The following is a 22,313-nucleotide window of genomic DNA, read 5'->3' as shown; positions in this document are numbered from 1 at the left end:
TTGTGGTGTTTTGAAATGATAAAATAAAATACAAAATTGAATTTTTTTATAAATTTTTTTTTTAAGCATTAAAAGATAACAACTTTAGAAGAAGTAAAAAAAAAAAAAAAAAAAGAGAAAATTCATTTTCAACGGTTTTTATTAACTTTTTAAAAGTAGATGTGGGTCCCCTGGACCCACCACTATAGTTAAGGGTTGATGAAAATTATAGAAAGAATTAATTTTAAGAAGAATTAATTTTTGAAACCAACATTTTCATTCATATTTACGATTTGCTTGATACTTCTACGATTTTTTCAAGACTGTTGTTGAAAAAAATCATATAATAGAAAATTCAAGGGAGATTAAAAAATTATACTTAATTCTTTACAACTAATTAATTCTCATATTTTAAAGACACTTTTTCTAACATTTGAGATTAATTTAATTAAAATTTATGTGTTAAAATTTATGTGTTTTAGTGTTAACGTTACTTAAATTTTTAGAACTTTTATAAAGTTGGTAATCCATTTTCTAGTTGTTATTAATAAGCATAAACCAAAATTTCTTAATTTAAAAGCCCCCTTTTCAAAAATTTGATTTTTCAACAAAAAAAAATACTTTTTTTAGTCCAAAAATGTATTTTTCTTTTTTAATTTTATTTTTAATTCATATTTAAGCTATAAAAATGCTTAAGTATTAAAAATTGTTGAAATTGAATTAGTCGTTTGGGGAAAATTCAGATATTAACAAAAACGTTTCTATGGCATTCTAATGATGAATATTTAAAACTAACTTTTTTCATCAGAAGATAACCTTGCTCGAAAATTATTTTTTTTTTATATCTTTCATGAAAATTACAGGAGCGTTTTTGAGAAAATAAATCTTTTTCAAAATGTGGTACATATATTGGTACCGTTTATTTTGGTCCTAAAAAATTAATTCCAAAATTCTCAAGACGTAAAAAGTGATTTATTTAAGGGTCTATTACTCCTTGTCGTTTCCAACGCGATATGAAATTTAAGTAAGTTTTTTTATCGGTGTTTTTTTAATTAATTTTGTTATTTTAATTATTATTTAAGTTACGTCTTTTGAATTTTTTTAATAAAATAATCTTAACAACACTTAACCGTTTGAGAAACAAAGTTCCTTCTTCTTGTTAACTTTTTAAATTATTGTTTTATAAAAAAAAAAAACACTCACAATAATTGTTTAACTCCGATGTGCTGGAAAGTGAAAGTTGCACCAGCATAAAAATAATAATCAAATAACATATCCAGTTTTCCATTTTTATATTTTTGTTTTAACTTTATTTTATTCAACTTAACAATAAACGCTCCTAGATTAAGCAAGGTAATCCGAATTTTTAAGAATTTTTTAAGGCCAAACTTATCAACCGCAGATTTTTGTTAAGACTGAAGTGTTTTAAAATAACACTTCCATCGGCAGCGGTGGCTAACTGAATAAAATCATATTCAAATTCAATATATAATTTCTTCCCGGCATATTTTACTTGTCCTTTTTGCGCATGATACAAATAACGAATGGCAAAAATATACTTTCAAATTATCAAAGAATTAATTATTTTCGCAGAGAAATGTAATAAAATTCATGTTATACCCTCCATAATTGCAACGGTAGTGATTCCGAAGGAACGCGAGAATGTTTGTATATGCGTTAAAGATCCCTTCCTAATGAATCTATCTAAATAAAGTGCTGATACGTTTGTTTTTCAACTTCTTATAACAAATGTGTTAATTGTTATGTTTGATTATGAGTATTTTGGGGGAATGATTGTGAAGAGCTTACCTTTTTAAACACCGAAGTAAATTTGCTGATTCCTTATTTCTATATGAATATGAGCAAATAAGTAATGGGAAGGTTAATGGAAATGGTAAGAGATACAAAATAAACATGTTAAAAAATCGTACTCCCTCAAATCATTTGTATTTAAAAACTATGCACTTTTGTGTGTGCTTTTTTTTAACTTTCCAAGTTAAGAAAAAAATTAAAAATATTTTGATTGCAAATAACTCAGCAACCAGACCTCACAGAAACTTTGGCTCTAATGTATTAATAGAGTTTAAAAAGACCTTTCTTTTGATGTCTCACTCGATGGGTTTGGAAGAAATTTTTGAAAATGAGCAAGGGGTTAACCTTGATTTTTTTTTCGAAAATCTTAAAAAATTAGATTTGTAATTTTTGAACCTAAATTTATGCGCTTGTTAATAACAAGCCAGGTCCAAAAATATGTATCTTTTACCGCATTTTAGAAAAAAAAACATCTTTAGATTCAAATTACTCTGCAAACAGAACTCAAACATTTGTTTGGTTTTCATTTATTAATAGGGTTTATAGAGACCTTTCTTTTGATGTCTCACTCGATGGATTTGGAAGAAATTTTTGAAATTGATTTTTTTTCAGGCCTCGATTTATTTTCCAAAAATCTTAAAACAAATTTTTTAATTTTTGTGGATGCGCCTGTTCATAACAAGCTCATTTTTTTTAAACCCAAACCTGTTTCGAGACCTATGTATGTAGGTCCAAAGATATTTGCTCACGTATTTCACATATTATCCTTCCGCATTGAAAAAAAAAAAAAAACTTAAAGATTCAACTAACTCTGCAACCAGAACTAAAAGAATATTTTGTTTTCATTAATTAAGTGGGTTTAAAGAGACCTTTCTTTTGATGTCTCTTTCGATTTCTTTGGAAGATATTTTTGAAATCATTTTTTTCTGGCGAGGGATTAACCTTGATTTTTTTTTCGAAAATCTGAAAAAATAGACTTTAAATTTTTGTAGGTAAATGAATGCGCCTGTTCATAACAAGTTTATACCTTCAAACTAAAATCTGTTATGAGATCTAGGTCCAAAGATATCTGCTCCCGCATTTTAGAAAAAATTAATTTAAATTACTCTGCATTCTGCAGAAAAAAAATTGATTTGTAATTCTTGTATTGGTTTACTTAGGTCATATCGTTTTATTGTTTTGTTAGTTTTAAAATGTTTTTAGTAACAATTAAAAAAGTTTTATAAAAAAAAATGTTACGCATACACCTTAGTGACCTGATTAGGTTTAAAGTTTAAAAAAAGTGGGACCAAATAATGAAACCAAAACATTTTTGCTTCTAGTCACTTACATCTTGATATCTACCAATGTAGGAGTCATTATAATTAGCTTGTGCAAATGCATTTATTTGGCCATTGAAACCATCCGTGATATTCTCAAAACTGCATTTTGTTCTCATAAACATTCGTCATCTTTTAGACTTTTTGCCTAAGGTTATTCACAGCGTTTTTAGCTCGCGTTAGAAGTCATCATATTCAAGATCCCAATTGATAGTACCTTTTTTGACTGAATTATAATACTTTGACTGCATTTAGCGAATTGAAAGTGATTAAAAATTCTAATAAAAATGAATTAACTTTCTCATAAAATAAAATAAAATAATTGATCTCGTAAATTAAAACATTGCTCTGTTTTTTTTTTTTTTTTTTTTAGATTTTTATTGAATGTAATTGTTTTGTTGTTGTTGTATAATGTGGTTAAAATACGAATTTAAATTTAAAAATAAATAAAAAAAATAAACTGTATATAATAATTCTTCATACACATTCCCGCTCTGCAAACACACAATTTAACAAATAAATGTCATTTTGTGTTTATGCATTATAACTTTGTCATTTTAATTTGTTTATTTGAATTGATTTACAATTTAAAATAGAAATAATTTACTAATAAAATGTATTTGGTTAAAGTTTTTTTTTTTTTTTTGTATAATTTAGAGCACGAGGTGTTTAATTGAAAAAAAGCTTTTTATTATTATTAGCTTTAGCTTTTTTTACGTTTAGAGATTTTTAATTTTAATCACAACATACAGAAGATAATGAGAAAGAGAGAGAGAGATAGAAAGAAAAATAGAACAAAAATAAAGAACTAAAGCTAGATAATTGCATCGGAAACACAAGGATACGCGGTGCTGCGTAAATAACAATAATCGCGTGCTTTTTTTTTAGCATCGTCTTAATTTGAATGCAAGTGTTCATGATAATTCAATTTCCGATTTGTTTTTTGATTATTTTTTTAACATAAGTACAACTTGTTAGTATGTGTCATTCATATATTTTATGAAAAAGAAGTAATTTTTTTTTAAATTTAAATTTTGTCCCCGTTTAGTTTCAAGTATGCACATAATTGAGGAAGATTAATCTAAGGTCCCAAAGTAATGATCTTCTCATCAGCTTCTTTCATTTTTGTGTTCCATTTTGTGTTCTAAACACGGCGGACAATTGGGTGTGACAGTCTTTAGGTTAAGTTCGCCTTTGGCAATAACATTTGCCTCCACTAGTGACTTCCTCTGGTCGCAGATTTCCTTTACCAATTTCTTAATGAATGGATGTTGAAATTTGCCTTCTGTTGAGTCGAAGAATTCTTGATGTTTCATTAGACAATTGTCGCGTTTTTCATATTCGAAAGCTTGCATAACCATATCAAGTCGATCAAGATCTTTGACGAATTTTGATTCAGCGCTTTGACCTTCTTCGTATTCCTAAAATTTGCAAAAAAGAATTTAATTAATTAATATAAACTATGTGAATAGAGGAGACAAAAAACTTACTTCAAATAATTCCATAATACGTTTACCACGAGGTTCAACAAGTTTACATATATCAGCCATTGCTTTTAATTCCATGGCTTTTTTATCTTCTTTAGCAACTCCACAAAACGGAGTCAAATCACCAACTAGACTCTCAGCTAAATCATGAACCAATGCCAATTCCATGCATCGAATTCGATTAAGGCCTTCTGTTTCTTCAAGGAGGAATGTCATCATGCTCATGCGATACATGTGCCCAGATATTGATTCACAATCGTCGACATCACGCAGAACCCAGCCGGTTCGTTTTGTGTGCTAAAAGAGAAAACAAAAATGAATTTTCAATTGAATTGGCAAAATGAAAGCTTTGAAATGATTCTATTCTAAACGTGGTTTTTGTTCCACTTGAAGCAATTACTAAACACCTACTTAGGTTATGATAAATCGGTTGCAATGTATCATAAGTGTTTCGGAGAATAGATCTCACGGTTATTTAAACTGATACACAATGGAAAAAATATTCACGGAAATCAGATAGGATAACAAAAGATAAGTTTTAAGTTTGTTTTAATGAATATTCACATGAAAAATATCAAGTGCTCAAAAACCTAGTGCTTTTTAGGAGTGTCACTCATTCTTTTGGACATTTTTCGAGAACCAAAGCAAAATATGTTAGAGATTTAAGATACGGATACCAGTTTATTAAAGATGTTTTCTAATAAATAGTTATATAGTTATTGGAATATTCTCAGGGATATTGTATTTTTTTTTTCGTACTATCAAGCTATCATTAGACGTGTTTTCGTGACACCTACAAAGTAAAGCAATTATTTTTTCCATGAAACCCTCTAAAACGAATCTGATTTTAAAGCTCGATTTGTATGGCTGTTCCTTAGTTTCAAATTGTTCTAGAGAATTAATCCAAACTCATTTTTAGTATTTGGATTCTGTATTGAATTTGAACAAGTCTCCCGTATTTTGTAATTTTCCCGTAATTCTACTCTAATTGCATATTTTCTGACTTTTGTATTTAAAATTTTAAATACTTTTTACGGAAAACAAGAAAACATTGTTGGTAGATAAAAGTATTAGTTTCTAAAACTTTTCGATATAATTATTCAGTTCCAGCTTATGTCTGTCAGGTTAAAAAGCTAAGCCAGATTTTTAATGAACAACATGGATGAGTAAGGAACCCAGTTAAATTTCAAAACTTCTAAGGGCATGTTTAAAGTTAATTTAAAAATTTAAGATTTCATTATTTCAAAACCATTTAAAATTAAATGATAATGTTAAAAGAATAGATCTCACGATTTTGATTAAAAAAATATTTTTGTGACAATTACTGTCGTTTTCTGACTTCCTCGTTAACAACTTAAATGATTTCAACGGAAATGTTCCCATAGAATCTTTTAAGAAACCTTGATATAAAAATTCGGTAAAATTAAGAAAAAAAATTTTGAAAAATTTGTTTTGTTTTTTGTTTAAATCAATATTTTCAAAATGATCCAATGAATAATAACAGCATTATTTATTAGATTTTTGGCTACTAAGACACTGTTAAACGTTTTTCAAATTGTGGGAAATATGGTTTATATAATAAAATAAAATATAACATTATCCAAGGTTAAGACAATGCATTCTTGTATCTTTTGTTTGTCAGCTATAAGACAACAACAAACAAGGTTTTTGAACACATTTTCCAAATTTAAGCAGTTGTTTGAAGTTAAACAACGTTTATACAAATAACAGCTTAAATGTTTAATAAAATTAAATTGAAAATTTTTTTTGTGTGAATCATTACTTTATAAACAACAATAATAACTGTATTGCACAGTCGTGCTCGTGCATTTTGTTTGCTTTAGTTTTGAGTTTGCTAATCTGTTGTATTGCATTTTATTATTTCTTTCTTTTAAGATTTTTATTTTTATTTGTTTTTGTTTGTTGTCTCTTTTTTATAAATTATTTATGAGAAGTGACTTTTCAGAAGGAAAATTGTAATTTTTATACAATTTTCAGATTTTACATATTTTCAGAGGTTGAATTTTGGAATCAATTTTGTGTTCTCATTTTACTTAAGTTAAATAAAGCATTCCAATCTGGCGAACAAAACTGGAAAAAGTGTAAAATGATTGTATACCCTTTTGAAAAATCACTCCGCATATAAGGTTCAATATAAGATTTTTTTTGCGACTTCTGTCAGAAATATGATCAAAAATTCGAACTCGAAATAACAATCAGGCATGACATTACGATAATAGACAATCCAAAAAAGTGGGTCTGTCTGCCTGTCTCTATCTCGAGCTACAGCCTAAACCACTGAAGCGATTTACTTCAAACTTCGAACTTAAGAGTTTTGGTGATTCGTTAGAGGGGAAATTTATTAAATTTTTATGATTATTTTACTTATTGCTTAAGTTGCACTGACGCAGAGTTTCACCAACTTTTACATATTCAGAGGTCCCTCAATATTCATTTATTGAATTCTTTTTTAAATGCATTCAAAGAGAGAAAGTAATAAATTCTTAGTACCTATAGCAGAAACGATTTAAAGGTGTTTTTAATGCTCAATCGAATAAGATTAAAAAAAATTAAACACGATTACGCTTATAAAGTTTTAAGCCCTTTTATGTCCGTGATTTTTGGTCCACAAACCGACCATGATTTTAATCCATTGGAGTGCTATTAAGATGACAATAATCATTGAACTTTTGCTTCAACTATATGTGATGCCAAAGCTATTGGTCTGGACGATTAGACGCCTCATTTCGGTCAGGGATTCTTCATGAATCGAGAGCTAAATACAAGACAAGTATAATAACATACTTAATAGATGGGCTTGAACCAAATTTTATGCGTAAAAAACAATAAAACTCAACTCAAGTTCAGAATTTCAAAGGTTTTAATAGGTCTGCTTTCATAAAACCTATGATGGCATCAAGCTTTTAACGACAGCTAATGAATCCAAACCTTTCAAAATCATGAACTTGGAATCAGATGCTTTCCATGGACCTGCGAAGAGAATTGAAGCCGGAAAAGTTCTAAAAAAGTAGGTACTTTGTGAAGTTTTTTAAAAGCCTCCTATTGATGTTTAAATTAATTGCAAGAATCAATCAAGAACCGATTGGGCCTACATTTTTACCGCAAATTCTGAGCGGCTAAGCATGGATGCACTCTTGTTGGCATTGTCAATTTCTCACATTCTGAGCAGTACCCCTGAAAAAAAGTCTTTTTTTAGGTGGTTGAGGCTGGGATACGAATCCAGACCTTTAGCGTCATAGTCCATCGCAATAACCATTTCGCCACAGTGTTTGGACTTTTATCTTTATCGTATATTTTTTGTAATACATGTCAACTTGGTAATGAGTATGACAAAAAACACACCTATTGATGGAATTGTTAAATGAGAAATAAGCCCAACATGAGTTTTGAATTCGATGAAGCTCTCAAAGTTGAATTTTTTTACTATACCAGCATTTAATCAATATTGATGAATTCTATATTTAACAGAGGGATTAAATTGTCGTCTACAAAAGTTATTTTAGTGAATAACCTTGTCAGACTTTATCCAAATCAATTTTTTTTTTTTAATTTTAAAATTGACGTATTAGGAATAGGAATTATATCCGGTTAAAACCTTTTCCGTACGCCTCAGTACAACAAGGCAGGTATCAATTCCTTATCTTGGCGGGAATGAGAAGTTCTCCCCGTGATTTAAATTGAATTAAACTTTTTATTTAATTCAAAGCGAAATCAACACTCATTGGTCATTCCATATATTAACCACAAAATTTATTATCTATTATTGCCGACAAAATAAAAAAAGAAAAAAAACTTAAACTCTAGTAAACAAAATGGCAATACCTAAATAACGTTTTAAATAACTCAAGTTTAAGGTATCACCACCGCATTTGACATAGAAAAATGCTTGGCTGCTCAATGAATGGAAAAATCAACTTTAAAGAGACAAAAACAAAAATAATAAAAATAAAATAAAACAAAGTAAAGCAAAGACAAGTGTTTGTAGAGCATTCGTCTTTGCACTTAGTTTTTTTTTTCTTTTGATATTTATACATACATTTTGTTTGTTATATTTTGCTTAGCATCTGATACATTTTTTGGTTTCATAATAATTTTTTTTTCTATTTTGTATTTTGTATATTTCAGTAAATAAAAAACGTATGTATGTACATTTTATCTATATGTTTGGCATTGTATAATGCCATTATTTTGACCTTGGTATGAAATTTTTGCAAAAATTCGTTTTTTTTGCTGTATTATTTTTTTTCGTTCGTCAGAATTCTCTCCCAGAGTTAGAAAGCTAATAGAGATGAGTCATGAAACTTCTTCGACTCACTGTCTTTTTTTACTTTTACATATACAAATGAGTGAAATTACCAAAAAAAAAGTGAGTAAGAGAAGGAGTACACCGACCTTAAAGAACTGAGAATATATACCAACAAACTGACTGACTGACAATAGGAAACGAAAAAGCTATGAAATCAAGTTTAATCAAGATAATTTTTTTTTTCTGGTGCTTGTTTAATGCTTATGTAAGAATAGAATTTGATAACACAAACACGAGAACCTTTTGCGGTATGACAATAAATTAGCAGAGGGGAAAAAATTCAAAAAAAAAAAAGAAATAAATAATTAAAATAGAAATCACTTTTTTTTCTGAGATTGGTACGGTTCGAAATACCTTCCTCCACCAACCTATTACCAACTTAACTGGGGAATGGAAAATCAATAAAAATAATGAATGAATGAAAAATGAATCTCTATCTACTGACTATATTTCGGGTTGGTACAAAGAACTTGGTTTTGACCAAAAAATGAAGAAAAATAAGAAAGAAAGAAAAAAATATCTATAAAAAAAACTGACCTTCAAATTGCCAACAAGTTCCATAAAATGCAATATGTCGGCTAGGCTGCTATTGAAGCATGGTTTTTCTTTTCCTCCTCGTCCATCGTGTTTGTCCGTTCCAGAGGAGGCATTATCACCACCACTTACACCACTACCACAAGAGGCACCATTACAAGAAACCTTTGTCGTCGTCGTAGTTTGTCCATCATCGTCCAGCTGTTTTTTAGTGATAGTTTCACCCTCTTGCTGTTGTTGTTGTTGTTGTGTCATCATTACAACAACGTCTTCCTTAAATTTTGTCTCTGACATATTATTACGACTTGATTCAAATGATTGATTATGTTTCAAGGCGTTTTCTTTACGTAAATTTTGACTATTTAATTGTGATTCGAATGAAATAGTCGCACTACCAACACCACCGTTGCTTACTGCCCTCGAAAATAGACTGGCATTAAATAACGCAGCTCTGATTGTTTTTGGTTGTGGCTGATGTATCTCGTGCTTTGTATTTTTGTTGTTGTTGTTGTTGTACATCATCATTTTGATTTCATTTGTTCCTGGTGTAGCGATTTTTGTCAGTGTATTAAATTGAGAGGCAAGAGTGGATGATGATGTCGTCACAGATGACGTCACATCAGGGGGCTTATCGGCAAAGGAAGAAGAGGAAATCATTGTCCCATGCTCTTTATTTATAGTGATAGTGTTGTTGTTGTTATTGCCATCAATAACAACACTTGCTCTCTTTATAAGATTCCTAGCAAGATCGCTAGTTGTCTCGAGCTTCTTAAGGACGTCTCGTAAACGAGGAATATTCAACATTTTGTATAAGTTTTTTGTATTTTTATATAAAAATAGTTTGAGGGTTGTTCCGGAAAATGGTGGTGGTGGTGGTGGGGAAAATTTAAAAAAAGAGCGCACGAGTATAAGAGGTTGACAACAGGGTTGACACGAGTGACAGTGGATTATAAAGGCAATTTATAACCAAAATAAAGCAAAAAAGAGAGCTTTTTATCCAATTAATAATATTGTTATGCTGTTGTTTTGATTGGATTCAAAACAATTAGGTTTTTTCTTCGATTAAATTATCTATATTATCTACAATAAATATAAAATTAGCTAATTTTTTACTTTGGTTGTGCATTATTACATTACGCACTCGTTTGAAAAATGACTTAAATATATTAAAATAAAATTGCAACTAAACAAACTACTAAAAAATAAATAGATTATGGGTTTTTGGTATATTTTGATTTCCTGGGCACTGCACCAAATTCTTCTTCTTCTTCTTGTTCTTTTTTAATAATTAAAAAAAAAGTTTTAAATTGAAGAATATTCATGTCAACCGAAAACTTTAAGAAATGTAGACTATGTGACATCGACGACTACGATGGGTTTTTGTAAAGAATGATTTTTTTTTTTTTTGTTAGGTTTTAATTTAATTTATGGATTTAGTGTTAGAAATCTACCCAATTGTTGGTTGCGTCTGTGGGGGTTCGGTTTGGGGGGAGAGCACTATTATTACTTAACGGAGGAAATTTTTTTTCGTAGGTTTTTTTTTCCGTCTTGTATCAAGAAATTTTGTTCGCGAAGAACTGAAATGTCAAGTGTTTTGAAGAAGTCGTGTGGATTTTTTTTTATTTTTGGTGTTCTGTTGTAGGATGACGTTTTGAAATGTCAGTTGAAACAGCTGGGAAATATTACAGGGGTGTTATCGTGTAATATGAATTGAATTTTGATTGGAAGTAGTATTAAAATGTGATATGGAGATGGCGTTGAAATTCTAGCATACGAACGGTTATGAAAAATGACCACACCGGAAACGGAAAGGTATGTGGTAAGAGCGCGGGTATTAAAAAAAGGAAATCACCCAAAGGGTAGCGGTACGGGTAAGTGCTCTAAAATGTTTAATAATAATTCTGTGAAAACGAATGGTTATTTGAGAAATAAATCTAAAGTTGAAAATTTGTCCATATCGTACAAACTATTTGATCTACCATTCTACCGAATTTCAAGAAAGGGCGCATACCTATTTTTGTAGTTGAGATAAAAAATGCATTTAACTGTTTCTGTTTTTCGCACCTTTAAATTAAATATTAGGTGTGTTTTTTTTTATTACAACCGGTCTTAAACACAAGAACCACAAAAAAAAAACGCAGTCGGAGCTAAGCAATTTACATTTTAAATGCAACAACACCTTAGTTGTTTAACCCGGAGATTTCTCTGGGCTTAACTTTTTGAACAGTTTTAAATCTGTGCTACCAAACTAATATTTTCATAAATTGTTTAGAACTTGTTTAAAATTGTATTTTCGGAACATTCAATATACAGTGCTGCCAAGATTTTAGGTTAATACTACGTTTCCACCTACCCTAAATCCGAGATTTAGCTAAGTAGATTTAGCACAAATCTCGAGTTTTATTCTAAATCTCGGATTGAAAGTAGGTGAAAATCTTAGATTATGGGTAGCTGAACCCAAATCTGAGATTTAGCGAAGTAGATTTAAAATAAATCTCGAGAATTATTCTAAATCTACTTAGCTTAATCTCGGATTTAGCGTAGGTGGAAACATAGTATAAGTCCCGTTGCGTTTTTTTGTCCAGTTAATTCCGATGGTAATAATAATAAAAAACACACCTATTGTACACTTATCGAGTGGAATTGTTTATTTAATTTTGATTAGGGTGTATTAGCATTTAGGCCGAAATTGTAATTCACATGCACTATGTGGGTGTTTTCATAAACGTCGGAAATCTGCGTAAGTACAATCGTCTTTCTGCTTTGCCGCATTAATGAACACACCAACTGTGCAGAATGTTTGCAGGCCTGCGTAAGTACAATTTTCTGCAGTCACTGAGTGTTCATAAACGTCAGAAAAAAAAAAATTATAACTGACCACACAATGAGTTTTGTTTAAGCAAAAAAATATTTACCTTTTCAGTTCCCGAAAATATCGTTTTTAATAACACAAAAAAATTTTAAACCGGGTTACATTAGGGTGGCGCAAAAAAAAAATTACATATTTTCTTCTAAAAAAAATAATAAAAACAACGCGTGGCTCACATTTAAAACAAATTATCGATGAAAAAAAAATATTTTAAATTAGGGTGTTCAAAAAAGTTTTTTTTCGCGTTTAAAAAAAATAAGTTTTAGTGCACAGAAAGTTTGTTAAGTGCTTTTTTTGCTATATTAATATAAAATTCATATCAAATTAATTAAATGGAATTTAGTTGAATTCCAAGCGTAAATGCGAAAATACGCACCCAATTTTACATTATATTTCATAAATCATGTTTCTCTGCAGTGAAAATTAATTTTATTTTCAATCAATAAAAAATTTTTTTTTAACCACCCTAATGAAAAATTTTTTTTCATCGATAATTTGCTCAAAATGATGTCCACGTAGAATTTTTTTGGAATTCCACAAGCACTTGTAGAAGATAACATTTTTTAGAGCCACCCTAATACGAAAAAAATCTATTTAAACTAGGGTTACCAGATGTATTTTGACGAAACTAGTAATCGAGATGTAAAATCCCGGACTTTCCCGGACAAATAAGGACACAAAAAAGAGTACAAAACTAGGACAAAAGGAATGCATAGTTTTATAAAAACAAAAAAAAAGCGGAACAATCTTTTCAAAATTTAACTAAAAATCACATCTTTAACCCTTGTTCCCGTAGCATTTTTTTCTTATTTTTTTTCACAAAAAAAAAATAAAAGTAAAAATTTTAGCTAATATTACAAAAGTTGGAATGTAGTTACAGTAAAAAAAAATTTAAAATTCCATTAAAATCCAATTGCTCAAAATTTTAAACGATTTAGAGCCAATTTTTCAATCTTCTGATAAAAGGTCAGTTAACTGTTCGACGAATAAAGTTATTAGGCTCATAAACAATCAGATAAAAACATTGAATTTTTCAATCAAGAATAATTTATTCAAAAATATTTAAAATTAAACGTCATTTTTATTCATGATTGTTTTTGTTTTCTTGTGTTCCACTGTATTTTTTTCAAAATTCTTTCAAAACAGCTTTGACAACTGACACAATATTTTTGTTGAATTTATTCCTTAGAATAATTTTTATTCGTCTCTGATTGAAGCAGATAGTTTTATTCTAAGGAATAAGCTATATCTGCTTGTTGAAAAATTGATTTTTTCTCTATTTTTTCTAAATGACTGTTTAACTGACTGTTAGCCCTTAGTTAAATGCTAATAGAATTTTTAGTAAATTACTATTTAAGTTAAGAAATGGTCTTTTTGACTTAGCAACTTACTTAAGCGGCCTTATATTTTTCTTAAACGTTTAAAATTTTGCTACTTGAGTCTTACAATAAGGTACCTAACTGTAATAAATAATAAAATTTAAATAAATTATTAAAATAAATTTTTGTTGGTCAGAGAATTCACTAACCAGTACCTCATACTCACATTTTTGAGTTTTGATTATATTGGAACAGAACACAAAAAAGAATTGAGCAGATAATAGACCAAAATTAAAACGCCTCGCTTTTAATGAACTCGATTCGTTTTTTGAATAAGGAATGAATTAAGAGTAGCATACAAAAAGTGAGATTTTTAGAGGCTTCAAAAGAGTACAATCCCGGACAATTGATAGAAACTATCCCGGACGTCCCCCACAAAGCCAAAAAAGAGTACATGTCCGGGAAAACCCGGACGCATGGCAACCCTAATTTAAACTCATCATCTCAAAAAACACGAATTGGAAATTTTCTGTGTCATTAAAATTTAAATTTTTGGAAAAATGAAAAAAAATCTTTTTTTGCACCACCCTAATTAATATTTTTGCTTTTCAATATTTTTTTTTTTACAAAATTTACATTAATTAACAATAAAAACATCGAATCAAGAGCCAAATAAATTTCTTCTTGAGTTCTGCAGGCATACAATTTTGGCTGCGCAATCTGCCCGACGTTGACGACATGATGACGTTTATGAACAGCAGTACTGCAGTTGGACTAAGTTAGTCCGATCACAGATCTGACTTTATGAACACGACTAACTCAGGCCTAAGTTAGGCAGACGTTTATGAAAACACCCTTTGTTACCTCATAACTTTGGACTGAGTGAACCAATTTTGATAATTCTTTTTGTATTGGAAAGCTGGCTGCAGTGTGGTCCCATTTCAATTTCGTTCATTTATAGCCATAGGAACTATTAAACAAACCATAAAATCCAGTTTTGATGCATGGAAGTCGCTTTTGTTTTTTGATAAAAATGATTATTATTAAATAGGTATTTTTTATTTTATTACTTGAAAAAGAAAACTGTTCGTATTTCAGACGATACAAAAGGAAGTTCTTTAAGTGGTGCTAAAAAACAAAACTTTTTTTGTTTTTAATCTTTATCTTAATCGAAAAGAGATACATTTCTAAGGGCCAATTTTTCAATAGTCAGATAAAACTCAGATAGAGCTTATTCTTACGAATAAAAGTTTTTTTTTATATTGACATTTATTCTTCTAATAGTCTAACTGACGATTGAAAAATCAGGGCTAAGTGTCTTATTTTCAGCTTTATTGTGATTTACAACTATCAATCGATAGTTGATAAATACTGGGTTGGGTTCGAAATCCCGCTTTTTATATTCCCGTTTTTTAAAATCCCGCTTTTAAAACCCCGTTTTTCATTATCCCGCTTTTTAAAATCCCGATTTTTATAATCCCGTTTTTTATTATCCCGATTTTGCAAGCAAAACTAGTTGTTTTATTTTAAAAAATCGCGCGATTTTTTAAAATAAAACAACTAGTTTTGCTTTTGCAAGCAAAACGGGATACTAAAACAAATTAAAAAATGAGAGATTGTTCTAAACGCATTTAATTAAAACCTTTAACAAAAAAATATAATATATAAAAAATATAAGAAAAAGTAAGGAATGTGATACAAAAAAGAATTCAATTAACAAACTAATATTTACTTTAAAGTTTTAGAAAAACAATCAAATCGTGATAATCCCATAGATTAATAATAACATAAAATGATTACAACACCTTAAATTAAGTACACACTACATAATCAAAAGAAATTTCATTTAAATATATTTCAACTTATATTTGGATGCATTTCAACAATTTTGATACTTAAATAAATGAAATTCCTTTTACTTGTGAACTCAATTTAAGACTATAATCATTTTATGTTTTTTATGGTCCCAAAGATCCATACACCCACCCTATTCTCACAGACTCTTACTTATAAATCTCCCTTCACTTTTACAACATAGAAAATATATTCAGCTTTGTTTTATTGTCAAATTAATCAATGGTTCAATAATATGTCCATCAACTCTGTGTCGTCTAAATTTCAGCTATAGTCAAACTAGCATAAGAAGACAATTGCCTTTATGTCCGATTTTCAGCAGAACAAACTATGGTGTGAATAGCCCATTAAATCAATTGATTTCAGTCTTCAATAAATATTACTTTTTGATCTCATCTGTAAACGACAATGTCAAAAGCAAAACATTTAAAGAAAACTTTTTTAACATATTATAGTTATTATTTATTTTTTAGGTAAAATTTTATTATTAAAATTGTATGTACATAAATAGTTTTAAATTCTAACGTTATTCTATTAACGGATTAAATAAATAAATAAATACCGTTTTCATAATTTGTTGAAGGTACATATTGTGTGGGCAACGCAAAAAATCAGTTTTACTAATTTTTTGTCTATTTCTCATGATTTTTTATTTGTGAATTAAGCATGTATTTTGTAAAAAAAAAATCGGGATTTTCGGGATTTGACGGGATTTTTAAATGCGGGATTTAAGAAAACGGGATTTAAAAAAGCGTTATTTTAGTAAACGGGATTTTGAAACTTTTTTTTCGGGATTTTCGAAAAACGGGATTTTAAATAGCGGGATTCCGATACGCTCCCATAAATACTGAAATAATTTTGGATTTTTAAACCTAATTTATAGGAAAACTGGTCAACTTTTTAATGGAATTTTGTTATTAGATTTCATTTAATAAGGGTTAGGACCATTCTCTGTTTTCAAAACTTTTCTTAATTAAGTAATAAGATATCGAAATTTATTTTTTATCAACTATCGCTGGATAGTTGCAAATCGCAATTAGGCTGATTGTCATTCATTTGTGTTTTGACTACAATTGCGTGTTCATGTGAAAAACGTGTAAATTTTAAATATTTTTTGGGTAAGATTTATCCCGAGGTAAATTGTAATATTTTTCAAATTTAAGTTGTAACACACGCTTAAATCATGTACTATGTGCTAACAAATAAATATTGGTTCATTATCGAAGGAGAAAAAACTAAAATCGGTTGAAAATTGATAGCGCTAGAATTTATGCAATGTCTGAAAGTTAAAAACAAAAATATTTTCGCGGCTATATCCAGATTTTGGGGGTATAGTGAAATTTGTTTCTACATACCATTTCTTAATTAGTGGACAACCCTTAATAATAATAATAATATGGAGACCCAGTATTTTTTTTGGTTAACAGTGTAAAAATTCAAAAATTTTAATTTAATAGTTATATGTGACTATTTATGTAAATAGTCAATATTGACTATTTTGAATAGTTTTTCCGGTTTTAACTATTAAAATAGTTATTTTTTCTTTGAATGTACCTACTTCAAAAATGGGAGCCGTTAGAGCCATTTCCGAATATACCTAGTAGGATTCTCTTACTAGTCAAAATATAACTGGTACCGTTCAAAAATTTCATTTTCCCCTCTTTGGAATTTGACGTAAGAAAGTCACACCCGTTACATACTTCTGATTTGAAGATATTCTCACACAGCACAATAGTTAGAATACAATAAAACAAATTAATATACTAATGGCCAATTTATTGAGCCTCCATTAAATTTTGAAATTTATCGCTTTAGTTAACGGCCTCGTTAAACTATTGTCGCCTTTAAGTATACACCATTAAAAATTCATTTAATTCACTCTTCTTTAGTTAAAGTCCTTACTTTTAATGGAAACTTTAAATTTAAAACTCTGTTAAAAATTTCCTATGGATTTTTTATTTTGTTTGAAAAATAATCTGTCAAAAGCTACAATTTTGTCAAATCAAATAGATTTGAATTGGAAGAAAAACCAAAAAACTATGACCCGTAAGTATTTTGCAGCTGAAAACGCCAGAAAATGCAAGAGATTAACGATATACCAGTGGTAACCAAAGAATGCTACAACCTACAATTGAAACCATGAGAAGAAGAAGGAGTTAAGTGAAATTTTTAATTTTTTCCATCGGTGTCAATATAACAACTTAAATTTAAGTGTTATCGGCATTCATCTCGTGTCATTGGTTTAGAAGTAAGCTTTATATCTCTTCTTCTCATGGCTTCAATTGCAATGTTATGTATATATAATGCAGCATCTCAAAAATGATTAGCTTTGAAGTGGAGAATATAATCTAGTAGATCTAGTATCTGTGCGAAGTAGACAAGAAATGCATTAATTTCTTTGAATTTTGTTCTTTTTTATGGTACAAATGCATGTGTGTATACCTACAAAAAATTCTAGTCTGGACTTTTTTCATAATTGTGATGTTTTTTTAATAATTCTTTAGCTCATTTGACATTTTTCAAATAAAATAATAATTCAAATAAAAAAAATAAATGAAATGACATTTGACACTAATGGAGAGTAAATAAATAGAAATTCTGTTTAAAACCTCCATTAGCTCTAAAAATCCCTCTTAAAAGGTCGAATATGGTGTTTTAACTAAAACTACTTTTAAATTTAATGCTCAATTAGTTAATGATGCCAAACTTCAAAAAAATCCTTAAAAGGGACTGAATTAAACGAAATTGGTTTTTAATTTTAAAATTCCCTTTTTTAATGGCGATTTAAGTTTAATGGAGAGTCAATAAATTGGGCCTAAGTGTTAATGTATTAAAATACTTAATTTAGTGAATAGGTAAATAAAAAAGAACCAAAACATACAAGAATATAACTATATGCCGCCATGCAATTACCCATTGGTGAAATTTCCTTTTTTATTATCAAATTTTTGGAAACAAAATTATCTAGGACAAGCTCCACTCTCGGAATTTTTTGGGTAGGTACAATTGATTGGCGAATAAAATAAGATGAATGGGCAATAATTTTAGAATCAATTGAAAAATCACGATCCACTTTTCCAATTTTTAGGAACACATAAATTAAGAACATATTGTTTTTAAGCTTTTTTTCGTATTATATGATCGTACAAAATTACATGACCATATTTTGGTGAAAATACCATAGTTCTAGTTGCATTAGCGTGACCAGAGCCTTTGTCTTGATTAACAAAAATTTTCTTTCGATCTCCCTTATGCATAAAAATCAGTCCATGATCATGATCATTGATTATTGCATAGTTATCCGATTCGTTATTAAATGTTGTATTAGTTCGAGAATTATGAAAACTTAAATCAGTGGGTTTGGGTCGCAAAAGCGAACGCATCATGAAAACAGCCTTCCAATCTGTAGAATCATCAGTCTTAAGATTTGATTTTCTTAAACTGTTTTCAAAGTCAATATAGCCGGATATCTCAAATCCAGATTTTTGGCGATGGCGTAAGAAAATTATTGTCTGTTTTGTAAAAATGAGTAAAATTAAATGAGTCAGGAAAAACACACAAAAAAAAAAACTTACGGAAAGAATTTTCTGATAATTTGATTTTTCTCTTTCAGCAAGTTCATGCAAAACAGGATCGGTAATTTGAATTCCATCATGAAATAAAATTAAAGATTTTTTAATGGGGAACATAGCTTCATAAGCGGCAGCTTTTCGAATATTAAATTGTTCGGGAGTGTAGATTTCAGTTGTTGAACGATACCCAAGCTCAACTAACATTCGACTGAAGCGAATATTTCGAAGGAATCTTAAATCATTTCGTGTGATATAAATATCCAAGTAATCTTCATAAGTATCACAGTCCAAGAGGAAAACATCTTGTATTGCATTCATTGTTTGTTTTGTTTCCTTTAACAATACATTTTTAATTAAATAAAAATAAAAACTGTTATTAATTGATGAAGTGAAAATGAATGCTCATATTGATTTACATTTTATTCTTGGGTTGCTTAAAAATATTTTTGGATCTAAAATAAATTAAATTTTTTGTTTTAGGTATTGATTTGTATTTATTAATTTTCTTTTCAAAAAATTATTTATAATAGTTTTTTTAAAAACGGCTCTGACGATTTTTATTTTTTATACCTAAAAATGCATTTTTTTTATTTGTGTATAAAAAATCTTAAGAATTTTAGTAACTTGAATCCCAAGAGCTAGTGCTTCCGACCCAGTCGTACATTTTATTTTTAATCCTCTCACTATTTTCTTTTTACCACTTCGTGTCAAGACGAGAAACAACGCAGTACTCAACATGACACGATGCAGTACAATGCGACACAACGCGACACAAAGCGACACAACGCGACACAATGCGACACAATGCGACACAACGCGACACAACGCGACACAACGCGACACAACGCGACACAATGCGACACAACGCGACACAACGCAACACAACGCGACACAACGCGACACAATGCGAAACAACGCGACACAACGCGACACAACGCGACACAACGCAACACAATGCGACACAACGCGACACAACGCGAAAATTCGAAAAAAACGATTGTGAATGTCTCATGAAACATATCCCCTGAGACTTGTCTCATAGCCACGTGCAAGTGCGAAATGCAACTAAAATATATATAAAGCGACACAAAGCGACACAAAGCGACACAATGCGACACAACGCGACACAACGCGACACAAAGCGACACAACGCGACACAACGCAACACAACGCGACACAATGCGACACAACGCGACACATTGCGACACAACGCGACACAACGCGACACAACGCGACACAAAGCGACACAAAGCGACACAACGCGACACAATGCGACACAATGCGACACAACGCGACACAACGCGACACAACGCGACACAACGCGACACAACGCGACACAAAGCGACACAACGCGACACAACGCAACACAACGCGACACAATGCGACACAACGCGACACAACGCGACACAACGCGACACAAAGCGACACAACGCGACACAATGCGACACAACGCGACACAACGCGACACAATGCAACACAACGCGACACAACGCGACACAAAGCGACACAAAGCGACACAACGCGACACAATGCGACACAATGCGACACAACGCGACACAACGCGACACAACGCGACACAAAGCGACACAACGCGACACAATGCGACACAACGCGACACAACGCGACACAACGCAACACAACGCGACACAACGCGACACAAAGCGACACAAAGCGACACAACGCGACACAACGCGACACAATGCGACACAACGCGACACAACGCGACACAACGCGACACAAAGCGACACAACGCGACACAATGCGACACAATGCGACACAACGCGACACAACGCGACACAACGCGACACAACGCGACACAACGCGACACAAAGCGACACAACGCGACACAACGCAACACAACGCGACACAATGCGACACAATGCGACACAATGCGACACAACGCGACACAACGCGACACAACGCGACACAAAGCGACACAACGCTACACAATGCGACACAACGCGACACAACGCGACACAACGCAACACAACGCGACACAACGCAACACAACGCGACACAATGCGACACAACGCGACACAACGCTACACAACGCAACACAACGCGACACAATGCGAAACAACGCGACACAACGCGACACAATGCGACACAACGCGACACAACGCGACACAAAGCGACACAAAGCGACACAACGCGACACAACGCGACACAACGCGACACAACGCGACACAACGCAACACAACGCGACACAATGCGACACAACGCGACACAACGCGACACAAAGCGACACAACAAGACACAATGCGACACAATGCGACACAACGCGACACAACGCGACACAACGCAACACAACGCGACACAATGCAACACAACGCGACACAATGCGAAACAACGCGACACAACGCGACACAATGCGACACAACGCGACACAACGCAACACAACGCGACACAACGCGACACAATGCGACACAACGCGACACAACGCGACACAACGCAACACAACGGGACACAATGCGAAACAACGCGACACAACGCGACACAATGCGACACAACGCGACACAACGCAACACAACGCGACACAACGCGACACAAAGCGATACAACGCGACACAATGCGACACAACGCGACACAACGCGACACAACGCGACACAACGCGACACAAAGCGACACAACGCGACACAATGCGACACAATGCGAAACAACGCGACACAACGCGACACAACGCGACACAACGCGACACAATGCGACACAATGCGACACAACGCGACACAACGCGACACAACGCGACACAACGCGACACAAAGCGACACAACGCGACACAATGCGACACAATGCGACACAACGCGACACAACGCGACACAACGCGCCACAACGCGACACAATGCGACACAATGCGAAACAACGCGACACAACGCGACACAACGCGACACAACGCGAAACAATGCGACACAATGCGACACAATGCGACACAACGCGACACAATGCGACACAATGCGACACAATGCGACACAACGCGACACAACGCGACACAACGCGACACAACGCGACACAAAGCGACACAACGCGACACAATGCGACACAATGCGACACAATGCGACACAACGCGACACAACGCGACACAACGCGACACAACGCGACACAAAGCGACACAACGCGACACAATGCGACACAATGCGAAACAACGCGACACAACGCGACACAACGCGACACAACGCGACACAATGCGACACAATGCGACACAATGCGACACAACGCGACACAATGCGACACAATGCGACACAAT

The 22,313-nt window shown here is 31.8% G+C and overlaps 2 protein-coding genes across 2 annotated transcripts; both read right to left on the bottom strand.

The window, feature by feature from the left end:
• Window positions 1-4,136: 4,136 nt before the first annotated feature.
• LOC129920251 (uncharacterized) lies at window positions 4,137-11,069 on the bottom strand. Its single transcript, XM_056001525.1, has 4 exons — window positions 10,910-11,069; window positions 9,462-10,538; window positions 4,601-4,894; window positions 4,137-4,531 (listed from the first exon to the last, which is right to left on the bottom strand). Exons 2-4 carry the CDS (start codon window positions 10,260-10,262, stop codon window positions 4,220-4,222), a joined length of 1,407 nt encoding a protein of 468 aa, XP_055857500.1. The 5' UTR covers window positions 10,263-10,538; window positions 10,910-11,069; the 3' UTR covers window positions 4,137-4,219.
• Window positions 11,070-18,610: 7,541 nt separating this feature from the next.
• On the bottom strand, window positions 18,611-19,572 carry LOC129920256 (cilia- and flagella-associated protein 299-like). Its single transcript, XM_056001539.1, has 3 exons — window positions 19,489-19,572; window positions 19,076-19,405; window positions 18,611-19,012 (listed from the first exon to the last, which is right to left on the bottom strand). Exons 2-3 carry the CDS (start codon window positions 19,388-19,390, stop codon window positions 18,617-18,619), a joined length of 711 nt encoding a protein of 236 aa, XP_055857514.1. The 5' UTR covers window positions 19,391-19,405; window positions 19,489-19,572; the 3' UTR covers window positions 18,611-18,616.
• Between the last annotated feature and the right edge of the window lie 2,741 nt (window positions 19,573-22,313).

This window comes from Episyrphus balteatus, chromosome 4 (assembly GCF_945859705.1).
Source record: "Episyrphus balteatus chromosome 4, idEpiBalt1.1, whole genome shotgun sequence".
In the NCBI taxonomy this organism is placed as follows: domain Eukaryota; kingdom Metazoa; phylum Arthropoda; class Insecta; order Diptera; family Syrphidae; genus Episyrphus; species Episyrphus balteatus.
This window is presented reverse-complemented; position numbering and strand designations above follow the sequence as displayed.